The 22088-nt window shown below is 38.3% G+C and overlaps 1 protein-coding gene and 1 pseudogene across 7 annotated transcripts in view; one reads left to right on the forward strand and one right to left on the reverse strand.

Moving 5' to 3' along the window:
* Positions 1-2165: 2165 nt before the first annotated feature.
* Positions 2166-2312, reverse strand: LOC120301413 (annotated as a pseudogene).
* A 5844-nt stretch (positions 2313-8156) lies between these two features.
* Positions 8157-22088, forward strand: part of GREB1L (GREB1 like retinoic acid receptor coactivator) — a 168335-nt gene continuing 154403 nt past the window's right edge. For 3 of the 7 annotated variants that reach the window (XM_039328526.1, XM_039328530.1, XM_039328528.1), the window contains exon 1: positions 8160-8485. In XM_039328526.1, the coding sequence (XP_039184460.1) occupies positions 8177-8485 (309 nt within the window). In that variant the 5' untranslated portion in view covers positions 8160-8176. Of the gene's footprint in view, positions 8486-22088 lie in introns of all 7 variants that reach the window. The other 4 variants (XM_039328533.1, XM_039328527.1, XM_039328531.1 and 1 more) reach the window with 4 other exon arrangements.

Genomic DNA, 22088 nt, shown 5'->3' on the forward strand with positions numbered 1-22088 from the left:
ATTTACAGGTTCTGCATGGATTCATACAAGGGCAGTTTCCACTTGGCCTTTAAAGTTTCTTCTGGTACTTTCATATATCAGCCCTAGCTGTAACTTTTCCATTATTTTGAACAGTTTTAATAGCACATTGCTCAAGGACACTTTGTTGTCCACTAATAATAGGGTAACAGTTTAATGTGTTATCAGAAACTGACCCAGTAGATTTGGCAAGTCTTTTCAAAATGGTCCAGAATTCTAGAAACTTGTACTGCCTTTTGCAGGAACTGCTCGGAGTATTGGATTATTTCTGTCCCTTCTGCAATTTCTGTTATCTCTTTTTAACTGATTACTATGATCTCTACCATGTCACTCTCATCTTGCCATGGTTTCCTGCAAAAGAGCTTGTGTTTAATTCCTACAGGACTAGGGAACAAAAAGTGTTGAACCCTTCTCTTCCTGAGAGCCAAGAGAAAAATTGAATGGGCTAATCACTTTGAGATAAGGCAGGTTTTAATATTTCCTATTTTGATATTTGCTAATCTGTTAAAGAAAGTACTACAGGCCACTTATAATAGCAACTACAATTGTCTCATCAATACTTTTGAAAATTCCATGTAATGCAGAGATATTACACACTCGTATATCAGTGTTCCAAATAAGTGTAGACATTAGTACTATGCAAAAAAAAAAAAAAGAGCTTCAATCTGGGAAGGGTAGACAATTGTGTGTCACAGTGATAGACAGATACTCAAGAGAAAAGGGCAGCTAGCAATATTACCCACTGCTACCTTCCAATAAGAAATTCAGGGGGAAAAATACACCAAAAGAAATCTGAAAAACGTTCTCAAACAGTTCAGAATAATAAACATAGTCATTTTCTAGAAATGTCAAGGCAGATTTTATACATAGACATAATGGTACCTGAACTTATATAAAAACACAAATGTAGATACAGCAATAGTGCTTTCTAAATAAGTATGTAAAGCAGTCTTGAATAAGCTATCTAGTGTCTGTCCTTCATACATGCTTCACAGGAAAGGCGTCCAAATGAGCTGAGTTATCAGCAGAAGCTGTTGCGTGCCAGTTGCTCAACTTGGGTCTGTTGCGAGAGTGAGTCACAGAGGACAGATAAAGAAAGTATGTCAACACTGGTTGTAAGGAACCTTCTCTCAACTTTCATCTCCTTGAAAGCCTTATCTTTTCACCCTTTTTCATTCTTTTGTGGCAGTGGTCTTGAATTATGAAACCAAAGAACTTGATGCATACTTTTAACACTTTTCTGAAGCATATGTTTGTCAGAATTTCTTTCTTCAATAATGTCAAGTACCATCAGTTTTTTTTTTAATATTTAAGGATTCAGATGTGTGCACTTTTGTTACTCTTGCTTCAAGTTATATGACCTTCAATGAGTCTGTTAATATCTGTGTCTCAGTCTTGTATCAAGTGAAAAGAGGCATGGTTTTTATTATCAACCCGTTCTCTGTTTTCCTCAAATTTCTCTAGCAGAGCATGCTCTGTGGGAATGATCACTATATTACTAACAGTAATCTGAAAGGCATTGTTTGGGCCAGTATTTGTGAATATACAGCAGTTCCTTGCTTCACAAGAAGCTGGTCTATGAAGACACTTTAGTGTATCTTATTTTAAATTATATTGGGTAAAAAAATACAGAAGCCATAATTTTCTTCACTGGATGGATAAGGAAATAAACTTTTTAATCAAGGGTGCTTCAAAGTCCTTTTTAGTTCTTTCCAGCTTAATCAACTTTTGGGACCTGGCCTAGCCTCCAAATCGGAGATAAACAAGAATCGATGAATGGCTTCTATGTTAATCTTCTTCTTGGGAAGGAAGGAAGGAAGGCACACAAAACAAATGTGCAGGCTAGAATGCAATGGAATAGCAGAATCTAAAATGCATATCAGAACAAGCCAACTATTATGAAGGACAAATAGAACCTAATGAGTCACAGATATGAATGCTTACATAAACATGTGTCTTCTAGTGTATATGTTAATGTACACTTCAGAAATGTCCAGATTTTTTAAGATTATTAGAGCAGAATAATTACAGTAGAATGCTGCTGGTTTAGGACTTCCTTCAGAACATAGTGAGATCATGGCTGTGAATTGAAGCCTTTTACCCATATCTTTGAAATAATGGTTTGGATATCTTACAAAATACCAAGTAAAGCGTAGTTTATATTTATTTATCAAATTTATATGTCTACTCATCTCATGGAAAGTGACTCTGGGTCGTGTACAATATCATATTAGATATTAAACTGATAAGAACAGATACTACCCTTGATCTTAGCCAAAAGACCGAGAAGAGTTTATTATTTATTAACACTTTATATTGGACATACACCAATATACAAAAATAGTATAAGATAAAAGCATAACAAGTAGTATAAAATTCTACTTGTTAGGGGAAAATATTCACTTCCTCATCAATCTCCTGGCTTCAGTACAAACACATTGGTTATTTGTAAAACATATAATATACCTATGATTAACAATTGCAGATTATGACGTAATCTCATTTTCTAGATTTGCACATTCTAGTTCAAACTGTGGTTGGCTAATTTGGTATGCTGTCTGAATACAATCCCAAACAAATTGCCAACATTTACTAATTTCATGAAAACCAAATTTTGAATATGGCAGAAATAGCCTATTTTACACAAGCAGGTTCCTCCAACATGCTATGGTAATTTGCATATGTGAACATAATAATAATAATGATAAAGTTAGAAGGGACCTTGGAGGTCATCTAGTCCAACCCCTGCTATACCATTTTGGACAAATGGCTGTCCAGTTTCTTCTTAAAAACTTCCAGCGTTGGAGCATTCACTGCTTCTGGAGGCAGGTTGTTCCACTGGTTAATTGTTCTAACTGTCAGGAAGTTTCTCCTTAGTTCTAGGTTGCTTCTCTCTTTCGTTAGTTTCCACCCATTGCTTCTTGTCCTGCCTTCAGGCGCTTTGGAAAATAGCTTGACTACCTCTTCTTTGTGACAGCCCCTGAGATATTGGAACACAGTTATCATGTCCCCCCTTGTCTTTCTCTTCGTTAAACTAGACATACCCAATTCCAGCAACCGTTCCTCATATGTTTTAGCCTCCAGTCCCCTAATCATCTTTGTTGCTCATCTCTGTACTCTTTCTAGAGTCTCAACATCTTTTTTACATCGTGGTGACCAAAACGGGATGCAATATTCCAAGTGTGGCCTTACCAAGGCATTGTAAAGTGGTATTAATACTTCATGTGATTTTGATTCTATTCCTCTGTTAATGCAGCCTAGCTCTGTGTTGGCTTTTTGATAGCTGCAGCACACTGCTGGCTCATATTTAAATGACTGTCCACTAGGACTCCGAGATCCCTCTCACAGTTACTACTATTGAGCAAGGTACCCCTATACTATACCTGTGCATTTGGTTTTTCTTGCCTAAATGCTACTTTTTTCACCATTGAATTTCATTTTGTTAGATAGTGTTCAAGTCTGTCCAGATCCTCCTGTATCCTAAGCCTGTCTTCTGGAGTGTTGGCTATTCCTGCCAGCTGGGTGTCGTCTGCAAATTTGATGAGTTCCCCATCTATCCCTTCGTCCAGATCGTTAATGAAGATGTTGAAGAGCACTGGGCCCAGAACAGAGCCCTGGGGCACCCCACTACACACTTCCCTCCATGTAGATGTGGTTGAGGACCACACGCTGAGTACGGCCGGTCAGCCAGCTAGGGATCCATCTGATGGTGATGCTGTCTAACCCGCATTTTTCTATCTTATCAAGTAGTAGATTGTGGTCTACTTTGTCAAATGCCTTACTGAAGTCTAAGTAAATTATATCCACAGCATTCCTCTGGTCCTCTAATTTTGTCACTTGGTCAAAGAATGCAATAAGATTTGTCTGGCATGATCTGTTTTTGACAAACCCATGTTGGCTTTTAGTAATGACTTTGCCTGTAGGTGTTCGCTGATTCGTTGTTTGAACGAATAGTATAGTTTGACATGGCAATGTCCATCCTATAACCGAACTCTTATTAATAAGCAAAATAAACAAGTAACATCTGTATCCAATTATCAGAAAAAGGTCCACGTGGAGCTCTAAAATATTAATATTAACATACATGAAACTCAACTTTCTACATCTCAACTCTTAGCTGTAAGCAAAAGCCTATTTAAAAGCATATAAAGGTGCCAATATCAATGTAAACAAATAAAATCTAAAGTTTAATATGACAAAACCAGACTGTTTGTTGTTTAAAAAGCAGAAGTCAATACATAATATTTCTCCTGTTTCAAATGCCAACAATTCCAGAGAGAACTACCCCAAATAGCAGTTTTAATTATAACTTCACAGTATATTAAAGATTTTAAGGCAGTCCATATGTTTAGCACTCAGTAATCAAATAGTGAGAAATCAAGCAATCTGTTTGAGCTTGAATTGCTCAAATAGACCATGAATGAGAAAAATGTAATTTTCTGACTCAGTAAGATTAATTCAATAGATCTGGAGTGAAAGGGAATTTATTATATGTCAGTGTTTCCCCACTGTGTTATCTTATTTAAAGGTTCATAGAAATTTTCAGCAGCTAATGAACTTATTTATAATACAAAGAAAAATTCATATGTACTAATTTTATAGTAATTGGGTCATCTTCTGAGATTAATAATAAAGGTAATTATACAATTGGCATGATTGTTTTCATTCTATATTTTTTTAAGAAAATGTGTACCGTAATCATCAAGTTTTTCCAAAAGTTTGCCAGTTCTGAATGATAGTTGCAGCAATTGTCACCTGAACTGTCAAGGATAGGTCTTCAGATTGCTGTATGTTTTAATTTGTTCTTCTTTGAATCTTCCTTGTCCTGGCAAGTTCCAAGAAACGTATTGCTCAGTTATGAGCAAGAGTTATTTGTATGGTTGTCAGTTCAAAGGAATCCCATAAGGCAGCCTGGATCACTGCTTGTTTAGCTTTTGATATCTCAATCCCCAAGGCTAGAGGCTAGTCTTCCTGAAAAACAAGTTGGAAACGGGAAGGGGGGTTGAAGTGGGTGGTCCAACTAACCAAATGTCCACCGACTGACTCTGATTTCTTTCTTTTCCTCTTCTTCATCTTTAAAGAAACATCTATATTTTGGGTCCCTCTGGCTGATTCCCATTGTTTTGTTTTCTTTCTCCTCTGGTAAAGCTTTGCTTCCCATCACCAGGAGGTTTTCAGATGGACAGCTCCTCCCAATATTGATCCAAATGCAGTACTTGGGTTTTTTCTCTTGAAATCTGTTCTGCAGAAAACTAATTATAGCCCACCAGGTCAAATCCTCTCACATTTCGGTCAAGCCAATGTTTTATTTAAATTAAAAATGTCTGTCCCACCTTTATAATACTTATGCTTGATATAGGTTGAATCTTAACCACATCTGCTAGGGACAAGCCCCACCATTTATGGCAAGACAAGGTTGATTCTAACAAAATATGCCTGCCATGCCAGGCACGTGATTTGAATTGCTTTTTACTCCTACTTACTGTTTACTACTCCTGCTTATACCTCAAATATCCAAATAATTCAGTCAGCTCTGAGTAGCATTTATGCACTTTAATACTTTGGATACTAATGCAATAACATGTAGCAGTATCGTGTGTTCTTGCTTAGTCAGTCTTTTTAAAGACAAACTATTCCATTGGACTCTCACTTCTTAGCTCTTTGGAAAGTGGTGAGATTTTCTCAACTGTACAGATTTTTTATTGAGATTTTGGGGCGGTTTTTTTAGGTTTTAGTGTACAAATAAGCTAGGTGATATCTTCCTGCTCATATGTACTGTTTTGTACATATAAGCATCTGAAATGGTAAAAAAATAATTTGGTGATCTAATGATAATCCTCAACTCAGTAATGTCATGCATATGTGGCTGTATATGCATAAGATATTTTTTCCATTCAGTTGTGTATTATTTTTAGATACTGCCTGCACAAGTGCTTGTAGTTTTCTTTGCAGGATTCTTCAGAAGTGGTTTGACATTGCCTTTTTCCTAGAGCTGAGAGAAAGTGACTGGCCTAAGGTCACCCATCTGACTTCATGTCCAAAGCCAGACTAGAATTCACGATCTCTTGGTTTCTAGGCTGATGCCTTAACCACCTCAGCACCAAATTGGCTTTGTATACCAAACTGACCCATAGTCATGCTTAATTTACAAACTGGACTGCATGTTTTGTTCCACACACAGGAAAATTCAGAGGTCACCGTTGCAATTATTGTGTACAATAGTGCAATCAGGATTATTATACTGACTGTATTACCATATAATGCTAATCAGTGATTAATTTAACAATGGTGTTTTCAATTAACTCAATTTCTTTGGGCAGTGATGGCAAACCTTTTGAGCTTGGTGTGTCAAAAATTCAGAAAATTCCTAACTTGACTCTGCTGCCATGTTAAACAAATGCACACACACTCACTCACACACATTTTGGTTAAAAGAAAAACCATTCTTTAATATTAATTTAATTAAAAAAACAGTCCAATTATTTGTGGTACTTTGTACAAAGAAACATTAAGTAATCACAAAAATGAAATATAAGTAAAACAAAAGCACATGTAAAATAATAATGAAAAAACCAGATTTATTATTAAACCAATTTCATTATTAAATATTTACAGTAGTGCCGGTCATTTAGCTATGGTAGATCTCACTTTCAATTAAACATTTAAAAAGACAATGGTTTGTTAAGAACTGGGAAAAGGGAGCAAGGGGAGCTGGTTTCCTTGCTCACACTTCCAAAGCATTATTGTTTGAAATGGTATAATATTTGTCAAATGAACATTCTGCCTTAGTCCCAAGTATTCTTCAGAAAAAAATTCCCATCTGATGGCAGTTCTGGGTTGCAGGAGGCCTTTGCTCTGGAAACTTTGGAGAATGTGTTGCATGGCCTCTGAAAAGAGTGGTATAGGATGCCCTGTTCTGGATTTTCAGCAAACCATGATTAGCTGTTAGTTTACAACTTCCTATTTTGTATGAACACAGCCAATAAGATCACATTGCAATTTATATCATGCCATGATTAATTCTGCCCTATCCTGGGGATAAAATAAAACAAATTTTATTTTATATCTTAGGACCACAATTAAGCCCAACATTTCTTTGCTAAGTGAAACATTTCTTAAGTGAATTTTCCCCATTTTATGACCTTTCTTGCCACAGTTGCTAAGTGAATCACCACAGTTGTTAAGTTAGTGTCATGATTGTTAAGTAAATCTGGCTTCCCTGTTCACTTTGCTTGTAAGAAAGTTGCAAAAAGTGATCACATAACCCTGGGACAGTCATAATTGAGTCAGTTGCCGAAAATCTGAATTTTGACCGCATGACCATGGGGATGCTGCAACAGTCATGTGAAAAATGGTCATAAGTCGCCTTTTTCAGTACCTTTGTAACTTTGAATGGCCACTAAATAAATTCTTGTAGGTCAACGACCACCTATATTTTGTGTATTTGCAACATAACATTTAACATTATCTCAGGCATGCCTAAATTTCTATTCTAAGTGACAATCAGACCAAAACCTGCTGAGGACCCGCCCCGCCCATCAATGCTTCAGACAGCGTCAATAAATGACATTGCAAAGTTAACCTTTTATTTATTTATTTTATCCCGCCTTTATTATTTATTATATTTATTATTTTTACAAATAATTCAAGGTGGGGAACATATCCAACACACCTTCTCCCTCCTGACTGGCCCAAAGTCATCCAGCTGACTTTCATGGTCTTCTGCTTTGTAGCCTCCTGTCTTAACCATCCGACCAAACTGGATCTTCCTATTTTTTCCAATCTTATTCAGATTCTTGTCTTATTTGTCATGGTTGTTAGCACGCGCGCGCGCGCGCACACACACACACACGTGTAACAGTGGTTAACAGAGCTATTATTTATTCCATTTTCTAGATTCACACGACTCTCGAAGTCTTACAGTTACCAGTTCTAGGGTTTAAAATTCTGGACGGCTAATGGATGAGTGAAAGGCGACCAAAACATTTCAGACCAGAGTTGATGGCCCTGCTTTAAATTAATACAACACAGACTAAGACGAAACGTGACTGGTTAATTTGCGATCACCTTTTAGAAGCACTGAGAAAACATTTTGACTTCTTTTCAGTAAGAGGAAGGACCACTAGTAAGAGGGCCCCATCCACCTCCAACACGGCGAATGAGAAATTCGGAGCAGGGAGCAGCAGCTAAATCCGCAAACAAGCGCACGCCCCGCGCGACGCTCGCTCTCCCTCCCCTTTCAGAGAAAGGGGGAGGCCTCATCATCCCGGAGTCCACACCCCTCAGCTCTGCGGCCCCGCCCCTTCGTCCTCCAGCCAGAGCGCTTGCGAGAGAGAAGGAGAAAGCGGCTTGCGAGCGCCTTCGGAGAGTTTTGCGGAGGGAGGCTCTGGGTGGGAGCGGGCTGCAGGAAGAAGCGACGTGGGATCCGCCGCTCTACTTGCCTGCTAACGCCTTCCTACTTCGCACGGTAAGAAGCGGCGCCCAGCTTAGCTGTGGCGGGGCCTTCTTTCGTCTTGCTGGACTCGGATGTGGGAGAGCTGAACCCCGTCGAATGCTAAATAAAAATAGCTAAAGCGTTGAAGGAAGGGGACCTGGAAGAGGATTTAGGGGCGTGCGGGCGGGGGGTGGAAGGCTGGCTCTTCTCACTCCTATCGGGGACGCAGGCCGAATCGGGCTTCGGAGCCCCGGAATGGGGCTCGTGCTGTCCTTGGAACGGCTCTGAAATCAAGGATTCTTCCATTCTCAACAAACGAGTTGCCGGTCCTCCCGAATTGCCCCCCCTCCCCTCTTTTTTTCCCCTTTGACGGAGCTGCGGCTGTTGCTTTCGGCCCTGGGGCTCAGATCCTCTTTGACCCAGTTGGAAAGAACGGAGCTTGCAGAAGGGGGGCTGCGAAGGTTGGAGGGAGTAAGAGAGGCACCCAAGCGATGATCTTGGCCTGCTTTAGCCTGGGTAAGCCTTCCCTTGAAGAAAGCTTGCATGTCGAGTGTCAGATTCGCTACGAGGCGGCGGTTCTTTAGCCTGAAACCTTCGCTCCCGTCCCCCGGGAATAATAATAAATAATAATAAATTGCTAGGCCGGCCATCTGCCAAGAGGAGGCTTCGCCGAGAGGGGAGCCCCGGGCCATTCAGCTTGTCAGTGCAGCCGAGGAGGCGGGGGCACTCGGTCGATCCTGAGCGGCTACCTTTGGGGAAGAAGTGAGTGGAAAGGCTCTGGCAAAGGAGGATTTCGTAGGTGTCTTCCTTGAAAGCCATTTCTTTTGCTGGGCAACTTGGTTCTTTTGCAGAGATGCTGCTGTGGTGACAGTTGACAGCCTCTTCTCACTCAAGCGGGGCAAACCCGGAGGAGGAATGAAATGGGATATCGCGTAGTCGGCGGTAGAATTCCTCCTCCCTTGCTCAGCCTTTGCTACCGAAGTACTTAGGAGTTGTTAGTTTCTCCACCGAATCACTTATTCATAATATGCGGGGAAACGAAATAGCACTGTGAATTACTGAAGTTTGTAGGCAATAAACGTTGTAAAGTATATTAATCGGGCAGATCGCAAATTGTGGGTAGTCAGATTGAGTGCACTTTCCTAATTATCCAAGTCTATTCTTACAGATTCCTTGCCCAGAAAGAAGTGTTTTTGGATTACTGAACTTTAGGATACTGAACTTTAAATTAATTGGACAGCAAAACACACTAGGATCAAGATGACTATTTTATGCTTCAACAGGTTATGCCTTAGTAAAATTTAAGAAATATTCTAATATTTTTTTTTAAATTGGGATATTATTTTAATACCCCATTTTCTGCAATCCTACGAAGGTTGGTGATGCAGGCAGGATCTTTTATTGATTTCAAATAATATATTTAAAGCTGCACTTGTTTACTGAGAGTATGACTGGCTTCAGTTCACCTGTGTATGTTTCTAGAGGAAGACTGGGCAGGGGCAGGTCACATAATATAGTAAATCAAAATTTGAACATACCCATTTGTGATTTATTTAGTAAATATTGTTTAAAGAAACAATGGCTTAATGCAGTGTAATTATTTCTTGAGTCACAACACAGTCCTGCACATATTTCACTTATAATCTAATGTAATCTAATATTGACGTGGTCATGATTCTGAGAAAATGTAACAGCCTAAAGCAGGAATTCCACAATGCCTTATACTATAGTCAGGCAATCACACTTCAGCCTAGTGTGTTGTGTGAATCCATAGGCCTGTGGAAAGGAGCAAGTGATGATAGTAATATGTGGTTGCACCACAAGCTCCACTCCTTTTGTGTATGTGTTGTGATTCAACACATACAGAAGGGATGATGTTTATGGTGCAACACTGCTTTTTGTGACAAAAACCTTCAATGTGTTGACCCAGCCTGTATGATAAGTTAAAATGTGTCTGCAGAAATATAGATATTTTGAATAATAATTGAATAAACCATGGTAAGTTAATCATGGGTAAGGAATTTGTTCAACTTCTGAAACACTTTAGTTTCAGAAACACTTTAGTTTAAAATGTCTGAAACTCTTTAGTTTAAAATGTTGTCAGTGTAGGATAAAAACCAGGCAATGTTTTCTTTTATAAAATAATTGCTTGTTGGTACAGCTGTTTGATTTACACATGTGGGAAACTAATTTATAACAAAGTGATCTGAGAGTAAATCTTACAACACAAAGATACTTTCTTTCCTTCTGGCACTTAATTGTCTTGTAAATGCCTCTTATGAAGTCACAAGAAGTTCAGTGATGTTTATTTTCAATTAAATAGGCTGAAAATTACAGACCCAGTGAATATTTTATTGCTGTTAATTGGTATTTGTGTGCACTATTGTTTTTAAGATTTCTTATTTGCTGTTCTTTTGTTTTTATTGGTATTTTATTGGCAATTTTTGTTTTTCACTTTTTTCATATGTCTTTTTAATGGGGATGAACAGACTATTTGTTCTAAGTTCAGGGACAAAAAGGGAAGCAAATTAATAACTATGAAATGCCAGATCAGTGCATTGTCACCCGGCTCTGAGCCTGGATTAAGGTACTCACTTGATTTCTATGAATAATGAATAGCCTAGATTAAAAACCAGCTGGGTGGGTGACTTTGGGCCAGTCACACTCTCTTACCTCATAGAGATGATGTTGTGGGGAAATTTGAAGAAAGGAAGATACTAGGTTTGTTTGCTGCCTTGAGTCATATATAAAAATAATAAAATAAAAAACAAAATCATGAGAAAGATAATGTTATGCCCATCCCGCCTGGGTTCTCAATGAAACACAAACAAAGACTTTAATGCTAATCTTGCCAGAATTAATTTCAGTAAGCTCTAATTCATTTTGAATAAGTTGGACCTCAGCTTTCATTATCTAGAAAAGTCCAAACTAGGCACTGTAGTCTATCCAAATATCTCTCCATTTCTCCTATTCTGGCTATTTTGAGTGCTTATGGTAGTAGTGGACAATCATCAGGGCTAATAGAAATGGTAAGGGATTTAAAATGAAGGAATTTGTTTACCAGTCCTTTAGGATCTGCCTGGCTGGCTTAGGCTTTTTGTCTACCTGAACAGCCAGTTTGGAAAAGTGGCTTTGGAAAGCAAGTAACAAGAGGAATTGGCAAGGAACAGTCTTAAGGGGGTTCTATGACAACTTGTTGTAACTAACTCGCCATGAGATAACTCGCTGTGGGACAAGAGTTATACTATCAAAGAAATAGTCAAATAGAATAATTAAAGAAAGGATGCCAAAGGAGGGACAAAATAAAATATGAATGACAAAAATTAAAATATTTTTAAAAATATTTTAAATAATTAAATTGAATTGTTGAATTGTCCCTCAGCAAGTTGTCCCGCGGTGAGTTGGCTGTGGTGAGTTGGCCATGGCAAATTGACCATGGCGAGTTGGCTGCGGTGAGTTGTCCCATTCCGCAGTCTGAGTTGTGGTTGTTGTTGTTGGTAGTTTGTTTCTTTTTTGGTCACTGTAATCATTGTTATAATTTTAGCCATTTTTGTTGTATTCATATAACTGCTAAGTTACAGAATAGGCTACTGGGGACCTTATCCTCTCTAATAGCAAAGAGCTTTTTTGGATGATATTTTGCGACTTGCACAAGATAGATCTAGCAGCCCTGGGTGTTTTTCTTGCTAACATGTTAGTACGTCTGTATCCTGCTAAATTCCATCACACCTTAGAATCTTGAATGAACCCAGGTAATCAACATGATCATTGTTAGACATTTTTTTCTTACTGGTTAGAGGTGTATGACTTTCCTATGCTCCAGGGACTTTGGGACAATTAGTGAGTAAGGAAAATAACTGGAATGCAATTGGAGAAAAACTTAACAATTCTATTCTAGCTAGAACCAATTGGCAAGCTTAGGTGACAGTGGGCAGAATGGTAAAATTGTAGTTCTCGACAATGGTTATGTTTGCATTTAGTGGAATTTGTACTAAAATAAGAATATTTTATTTTGGCCTTCAGGCAGATTCAGTTATCCTTGGAAACCAATTGTAATAGCCTTGAAAGGCATATTGCAGATAAAATTACCTTTGTTTGTCCTGGCATATTTGCAATATGCTCCTAGAGCAGTGGTTCTCAACCTGTGGGTCAGGACCCCATTTGGGGTCGAACGACCATTTCACGGGGGTCGCCAAACAACGCAGTCCTCCATTTTTTTCCCCCTTTCCCTTAGCTGTGCTACTCCCTTTTATTCTATTGGCTTTTGAAAGCCAATAGAATAGACTCTCTTGAATAGAGTCTAATTCTATTGGCTTTCAAAAGCCAATAGGATTGTCCAGGCTGTCTCTGCCTTGCTGAGCCTGCCAAAAGTCCCATTCTGCAAACGGTGCTGCACCAGTTGAGTAGTCCTCGACTTACGACCGGTTGAGTAGTCCTCGACTTATGATCGGTTGGGGGTCGCGGCATTAAAAAGGTTGAGAACCACTGTCCTAGAGCTTGATTGGTCAATAGTTTGGGGCAAGAATTTCAGTAACTGAAACTGAAAATGTACTGGTTCTACCAGACTCTTGGAAATAACTGACTGGATCTTGACAGTAAGGAATTCCTTTTCAAAGTAGGGAACTGCCTTGAGGAAGGAAACATCTTTTCCTAAAGCTGATATTCACATGAACAGTTAAAATCTTGAGCTCATTCCTTAAGTCTCATCTCCTTGTGAGGTTACTGCTGTGATTTAATGAAGGCACACAAACTATTGTACTTTTCAGAGTATTTTTTAACTCACTGGATTTTTATCTTCTGCTTTTTATTCACCATTTTATTTTACTAATACATGATTTTGTTAATTTATTTGGGGTATAATAGACAGTGAAGTATTCTTAATTGTTACTTAGAATTAATTCCATTGAATTAATCTAATGCATATTCATTAAAGTGCATTCAAAGTTTTTGGCCTGATGATCTACTGCTGAATATACGTTTGTTGAATTTTTATGCAATTAATTGAGCTAAATAAAAAAGTAAAATGAAATGTACATTTGAGTTGACTGTATATAAGAAAGTACAAGCATAATTAGAAGCTACCGTATTGTGTCACTGAAATGGAAATTATTTCATATATACATACATGCATACATACATATATGCCATTTATATGGCTGCCCAATTTGTACAGTGCAAATCTGATTGGTATAAAAAAAAAAAAACCCCAATAGAGAAAACCCCCAAAATCATATAGTAGCAAAAAAAAAAAAAAAAAACAGATATTGTTTGTATGTTAACTGTTAATAGGTGATTTATTAAATGTCTGATGGACATTTATCTTGACTGAAATATCTAAAGAAAGTCATTGCTGTGTGCTGTCAAAGTTAACTGTATGTTCGGGGTAGGAGCAAGGTGGAAAACATTTTAAAAAATAGATATCAGCATGGAAAAGGTGTATCTCTTAGCCTCCCACTATGATTACATTGTTTCATAGAAGAGACCAAGTATGCCCACTTGGAGCATATGAGGTGGGCAAATGTCATTGGGAAAAGGTGGTCACACAATTAAGCAGTTCATGTTCCATGTAAGCTTTACAGCACATTTAATTCACCTAGAAACCAATAGAAAGACAGTACAACTCACAGAATATAGTTGTTACATGGGCATATGTCCATATCTCATTGCAATGTTATTTTTGAACCAAGCGTAGCGTCTGGATGGTCTTCAAGGACAGCCTATATGTAGGAATGCAAAAATGTAAGTGACCATCAGGGATCTTATACTTGATCTGACATGTAAATGTATAGATAATAAAATGATCTTGGATTGAAGAGTAGGAAAACAGCTTGGTGATGCCTGATTTCAGTACTGTTTGGAAGATTGAACCTTAGTAACAGTAACTTTTCCTTATCTCCTGGGTTTCATCTTCCTGGATATTCCACAGGAATACTTCCTGTCTCCCTTCGTGTTCAGAATTTACATGGGATCATTGGGAGAACGGATTAAATTCCATTAGTTGCAGTATTGTTTGTGCGTTGGCGATACTCACTACTGTTTAAGTGGTTTCTGATTTGAATGGGACTGTGTGTCTCCCAGTGTGGACCTGATATTTTTTTATCAGGAAGATTATGAGTCTGCTGAAACTGAATCCTGATAAAACCAAAGTACAGGTGTTAAGCAGAGGAAAGCATCTAAGAGGACTAATACAGAAAGGCACTGGCATATCATTCTTGGAATCCATCATAACATTGTAACTGAGGCTCGAGGCTCGTTATCACAACAGATTATTCTGTTACCATGACACCTCAGTTGTATATTGTGGTCTGGAGATGCTTCTGTCACCTGAGGCTATTTAATCAGATATACCTTTTTCTTTCAACTGTTGTTTGCACAGTGACAGTGCACGCTTGATAGTCTCTATGTTGGTCTATTGAAATTGATTCTCTGATGACCCTCTTATGAATTCAGGAACTTCAGACTATACAAAATAGAGGTAGTCCTTGACTTACAACCACAATAGAGCCCAACATTGTTGTTGCTCATTTGTTAAATGAGTTATGTCTCATTTTACGACCTTTCTTACCACAGTTGTTAAGTGAATTACTGCAGTTGTTAAGTTAGTAATACAGTTGTTAAATGAATCTGGCTTTCCCATTGACTTTGCTTGTCAGAAGGTCACAAAAGGGGGATCACATGACCCTGCGACACTGCAACCGTCATAAATATGAGTCAATTGCCAGATATCTGAATTTTGATCATGTGACCAAGGGGATGTAAGGGTCCTAAGTGTGAAAAACGGTCATGTCACTTTTTTTTAACTACCATTGTAACTTTGAACAGTCACTAAATGAATTGCTATAAGTTGAGGACTACCTGTACAATCAAATCTCAGTTCTTTCACTCTCACGGTTCTCGAGCTTTGTGCACTGCTTCTGATTTCAATAGTGGATGGTTCCAGTAACTTTATAAGAAGATCTCAGTCTTTTGAGCCTTGCATTCTTATTTTATCCCTGCCTAGTTCCCCAGGCAAACTCAATTATACCGTAGTTTCTGTGCTCAGATGGCTTCATACCACCAGTTGGAATGGGCAGGTCTCTTTCTTCTTTTTCCTTTGAAATTTTGCATAGTTCAGTCCGCAGATTACACTTTGTGCCAGTAGAAGTCATGGAACAAAATGCTGCTCGGATAGGAGCTAGGAGGCTTATATTTCAATTATCCATCAGTTGCTCAATTCAGAATCAAAAGTGCTTGGTATTCTTTTTCAGGTAAATTCAATAACTAGATTAAAATGGACATTAATGTATGCCCTGAGTTGATTGTATTTACCAGAGTAAATCAATTGTCATTGAATTTTTTTGATATCACTTAGTCCTAGATACTGCTTAATAGTAAATCAAGCATTGTTAAAGAGGAATACAGTATCATTGAATTGTATAGATTTATAGCAGGGGTGTCAAACTCACAACGTCATATAACGTGTTGCGACGTAATGCGACTTTTTTTCCATTTCCAGCAATGGGGTGGGCGCAGTTTCGCTATGATACATCCGACCCGCGGGCTGGCAGTTTGACACCCCTGATTTATAGCAATGGTTGGGAAAGCTACATAATTTTGCTTTCATTGGTTGCAGCCTTTCCTACTAGCGCACCTGTTTGTTTTGGAGCTCTCCTGTTTGCCACAATATGGAGGTGGAGGGTTGTGATTTTACGAAGTACCTTTTTTAATTGATATAACATGCTATTGAGTTGGAATTAAAGTACAGCTGAAGGGCTACAAGTTATCTATTCCTGAGTTACAGGTTTATGATAATTTCTTTGCAATAATGATTTGCTGAGGAAAGAACCTTAGCTTGGTTCTATGTAAATTAAGTTTGAAGCTGCCCAGAGTTACTTTATAGTAAGTATAATAAGTAAATGAGTAAATCAATCAATCAATTGGAAAAAATGAGATCTATAGCTTATAAATTAGCCTATCATAATTATAGAGAGCCATTTTTAATCAAAATATTTTTTAAGAATTGTCCCTCATTGTTTACTATATGAACAATAGGGCTTTTCTCTCTTTTATTTACTTGGAACTTAGTATCTTAGGGTGTATTTTTAGTTCTAGAGATTTGTATACTTTCAAAGTGAAGATGTAATTATTGAGCAATTTTTAGCATCAGTTCTGTCCCTTCTTAATTTCTTGGTGGAACATGTAGGGTTTTTTTTTTATGGAAAAGAGTTGAATAGTGTTTTTTTTTGACCTGTTAGCATTTCCTCTTCATCATTAAGCAACAGGTGTATTGATTATTCTTTTTTTATTTTCAACATATTAAAAGACACATTATTTGTTAACTTAGCTGATTCTGAGTTTTTCTTTCCTAATATCAGCTCTAGTCTAACTATCTGTATTGCTGCTTTATGACTAGATTCTCTTTACATTTCCTGTATGCGTTCTCTTCTGGTTTTCGATTTTCACCAAGCTTTACATATAGTTACATGGATTTGTTTGGCTATTCTCTCTTTATTTTATCCTCATGGTATTGTTTGCAATTATTTTGCTATCTCTCGCTTCTTTAAGTACTTCCAGCCTTTTGGAGCTCCCTTTTCTCATTAGCTATTCTCACCATAGTATCCTACTTTTTGTTGTTCCAAATTGAGTTTTAAGTCCAAGATACATGTTTGACTATGCTCAGTTTTGGATTCAAGAACTCCAGCATATTTGCTCAGAGTTATTGCATCATAAACTTTCTCAACTAAATCTTCCCTATAAATTAATGCAGACAGTGGGAGTGCATGAATTTAGTCTTTATTTAAATATGGCCTTCAATGAATGCTCCACAAAGGACCACATAGATTTTATGCCAGAGAAAAGTACAAATAACTCCAACTGTCAAGTTAGTTTTATTAAATTTTTATGCCTAAATTCTTTTAATATGCCTTCCTCAGGGTATGAGCATTTTTATTTCATTTTTTCTAAATATACACCTATTTTCAAATTATGTTTCCAAAGATAATATATTTCTCTTATGCTTTCCTTAATATATGCATTGCTGTACATTTAAAGTTACAAATTGCATTCTAAAATTAAGAGATAACTTAATATTTTATTGTGTACCAAGTTCGGGAAGTTTGAATGAATAATTCACATTACAGGGTAATCTAATAAATTCTCTCTCTATCCCTAAGTGTGAGGATATAAATATATTCATATTTCCTCTTTTTGGAAAGAAAGCTTGGAAAGTTTTTAAATGAGAAGAGTTGTGAGCAACAACTAACCCAGGGGTAGACAACCCAAAACACTCAAAGAGCCACTTGAACCCGTTTCCCACCAAAAACAAAACACCGGGAACCGCAAAACCCTTTTGATATCTAAAATGAAGATAACACTGCATATATCCTTTTTTATCACACACACACACACACACACACACACACACATTAAAAATAAAAGTAAAAATATGACTCTTGGGAATATCCATACTATTAAAACAATGATCACCAAGAGAATGCTTTAAGAGAATAAAATTACATACACACACAGGTAAAAAAGGATATCTTCATTTTAGATGTCAAAAGGGTCTCTCTCTCTCTCTCTCTCTCTCTCTCTGTCTCCCTCCCTCCCTCCCTCTCTGCCCTTGGTCTGCCACTCCTCTTCCCCCACTCTCTTTCTTTCTCTCTCTTTCTCTCTCTCTCTCTCCCCCTCTCTCTCTCTTTCTCTCTCTCTCTTTCTCCCCCCCTCCTATCTGCTGCTCACCTGGCAAGCTTCAAGTTGTTGTCCAACAAGCTCAGGGGTAGGCAACCTCGTCTCTTTTATGACTCATGGACTTCAACTCCCAGAATTCCTGAGTCAGCCTAGCTGGCTAGCTAGCTCTCTCCTGCCCTTCCTGCTTCCTGCAGAGACGCAGCAAAGGGAGGAGCTCCGCCCAGTAAGCTTTTCAGCTCCTCGGAGAACACTGTGAGTGCACTCTCTTTTACACACACACACACACACACACACACAGAGAGAGAGAGAGAGAGAGAGAGAGAGAGAGAGAGAGAGAAGCAGGGAAGCGCAATTGCCTCTCTCTGTCTCTGTCTCTCTCTGCAAAGGCAGAGGAGGAGAGGAGGCTGGGAGCCACAGGGGAAGGCTCAAAGAGCCGCATGCGGCTCCGGAGCCGCAGGTTGCCGACCTGTGAACTAACCTAACAGGTTTGATGTGCTTCAGGAGAGATCTTCAAGTCCTTTTACAGTAGCTCCATGGTTAAACCTTTATTAACTTTGGCATGTTGAGGATTGACTGCATTCATATATTATGCTAAGCCATAATGTGTCTTTTTTTTCTTTTCGGTTCATAATGCCAAAAGTCAACAAATTGTAATTAAAACATGCCAGACATGTGTGAAAGCCCTTAGTAACTGATTCTTAAAATGTGAATATTCAGAAATTCATTAGTAAATGTGCTCAAGGCTGCAGCTTAAGGCTATATCCTCCCCCCAAATCCTATTTTTTAAAATCTTTACTGATTCTGAAAGCTTGTAAATATTTGTAAAAATCTTTGTTATTTGCAAAAAGCAGTATCAGATCATAATTCAATGAGTTTCCAACTTAGACTGTTGTGAGGGCTTGATAAGAACTCGTTCATTAATTCAAGGGCTATAGCACTGGAGCTCTTTCATTCATTGATGTATGTCTCTAGTGAGTAAAAATGAGGAAAACAGAAAATGCCACATACATTTATTAAATAAAAAGAACTGTACTGCTTTAAAAACTTTTTTTGAGGGGGCATTTCACGCATAATTTTCATTAACTACTAGTACATGAGAAATTGGTTTATGCGTTGTTCAATTAGCACAACTTTTTAAGCCTCACCTGTCTATCAAGTCTTCCGTGGATGGAAGATGAGAGAGGCAAAGCTGCCTTGTTGGGATTCATGGTTGGCAAGAGAGTTGTTCAGCCTGTGCTGAATTGCTATCTCTGTGCAGCTCCAGAGTGCTTGGCAGGCTATAAGATGCAGCTGGCAGGGGCTGCACTAGGAATGGTGCCAGATATTTTCCTTTCCTGGTTACGTTTTTGAAGAATTATAGTAGTACATGGTCACTGCAGTTGGTATCTGTTTCTATCTCTTTGTTTGCAAAGCAGGAAGGTGGTGTTTTCCTCTACCCTGGCTAACAAGTGTCAAGTCCAGGGAGAACTTTTGAGAAGATAGTCTTGCATTACTTGCTCTGCTGTCCCTTGCTCTTCCAGCTGTGGTAGCTGAAGAGAAGCCACCAGGAAGAAGGTTAAAAATGGTAGGAAGTGGGCAAGTGAGATGCCTCTTCTGTCTCTACTCCTCACTACCAGTTGAAGCCAACAAACCATGTGCCTTAATGTAGGTCTCTGGGAGCTGGTCTTCCTTGACCAGGAATAGAACTACCCTTTCTTCTCAGCAAGGATAATCTTTAGTGCCTAGCTGAGATGGGCAAGTTGCTAAACTGCTTCTGACTGTTGCTTTCCTGCTGTGTATCAGTTAACCATGGACTGCAAGTCAGCGATGCCGACTTTTGGGATTGTTAAAGAAGAAATTCTGAAAACTCAGAACTATAGTTTTGCTATTTTATTAAAGCTATGGACACAATGTATTGGTTTAATTAGTTTTTTTTCCCTTAACTTGCATTAATATTAAGATTTTTTTTAGTATTTTTTTGTTTCTTACCATGGATGTTTTAATCTTGTAAGTTATGGAGACGTTTTATTGTGGATACATTTATCATTGACCTTTTAAATTAGTTTTTTATTTGGGCTTCCATAATGGATATTTTAATATCTGACTTTAAGATAAAATACCATGACTTCCAAATTTGCATCAGCTATTAGAACACAAAAAGAACTTTGGTGGCGCAGTGGTTAGAATGCAGTATTACAGGCTGACTCTGCCCACAGCCAGGCATTTGATCGGGACCGGCTCAAGGTTGACTCGGCTTTCTATCCTTCTGAGGTTGGTAAAACGAGGACCCAGATTGTTGGGGGCAAAAGGCTCACTCTGTAAACTGCTTAGACAGGAATGTAAAGCACTGTGAAGTGGTATGTGCTTTTGCTATTGCTAATATGTAAAGGCAGTATTTGCTTCACCACATCAGCATAGGTGTCTTGTCATTTGGCATTGTTGCAGTTTGCTTTTAATTCTGCTGGTGATTCCATAATGAATATTAACAAAGTCATATGAGCTGTTACATCTTGAACAGATATTACATCTTGAACAAGATGTGATAAATCGTGAACACTGTTCCAGATGTGAACACTGTTCAAGATGTGAACATCTAGACCAGTGTTTCTCAGCCTCAGCAACTTTAAGCTGTGTGAATTTCATCTTCCAGAATTTCCCTATTCTGATATAGAAATAGAAAACTACCTGTTTAAAATTGACCTGCAAACAATACAGTATAAATAAAACTGGGATATCCATAGGGAGATTTAAAAAATCAAAATGGCACTATCTCCATGGACATCCCTGAAATACTATGTAAGTAGCCCTTGCTTAATGACTGCCTTGTTTAGTGACTATTTGAAGTTACAGTGGCACTGAAAAGTAACTTTATGACTGGTCTTCACACTTATGACCATCACAGCATCACCATGGTCATCTGATCAAGATTCAGGCACTTGCGACCAATAAGTGTTTACAACTATTTCAGCTTCCTATGGTCATGTAATCACCATTTGCGTGATAAGCAGATTCAGTGGAGAAACCAGAATTAAAATCATGAGTCACAGTCATGTGATCCCAGTGATCACAGTTGAAATGAGGATGTGAGTGGGTCATGGTCATATGATATCTTGCTTATGGCCATGTTGCTTAGTGCCAGTGAGGCCATTAAAGAAGGACTGCCTGTAAAAAGCTCTTTGAGATTTGGGCTTTCTAATTAAGCACAGAATATTATATTGCAATTGAAAAAGAAAGAGGAAAATAGAAAAGGTAGTGGATATGGAGACTAGAGTTGGCAGGCAAATTGGGATCGTGAGGGGGGGTGGAGGAAGGGGTAGCAATATTTATATATTTAAAGATCCAGAAGTGACTGAGATCATATTTCTACCACTGACACCAATTTATTGCAGGTCTAAATGTTTGCTTATAGTACAGTGATGGCGAACCATTTAGAGACCGAGTGCCCAAACTGCAACCCAAAACCCACTTATGCATCATCGGATGCCAGGTGGGTGTGGCCCATGGGCTGGGTGTGGCTGCGGTGGTAACAGCAGACTGGTTGGGACTAAAAAGTTCAAGCAATCAATTCCAACTTTGCAAGATCTTCTTTTTTCCCACGAGAAGTTGAAATTGACTGATTGATTGAACCTTTTTTTTTGCACACAGCGGCATAGGCCTAAAGCGAAAAGGTTTTATAAAACCTTTTGAAGGCCTAGGACTGAGGCGACGGCACGCGTGCCCACAGAGAGCACTCTGAGTGCCGCCTCTGGCACCCGTGCCATAGGTTTGCCACCACTGTTATAGTATTTGTCAGTGTTTTGTTTTCTTATGATAAATTTACATTTTCACTTTTCCCCTCTCTTAAATTAAAAAAAAAAGAAGAAAAATATTTCTCTTCCCACTCCCATTACTGATAGTTAGAAAGCTGTTGCAAAAACCATTTTGATGGCTGGTTAATCTAGCTGTATACATTTTGGAAGAGAACATTTAGTATTTTGGAGCAAATTCC

Source organism: Crotalus tigris, unplaced genomic scaffold (assembly GCF_016545835.1).
Source record: "Crotalus tigris isolate CLP2741 ecotype Arizona unplaced genomic scaffold, ASM1654583v1 scf7180000024382.2542628, whole genome shotgun sequence".
In the NCBI taxonomy this organism is placed as follows: Eukaryota; Metazoa; Chordata; class Lepidosauria; order Squamata; family Viperidae; genus Crotalus; species Crotalus tigris.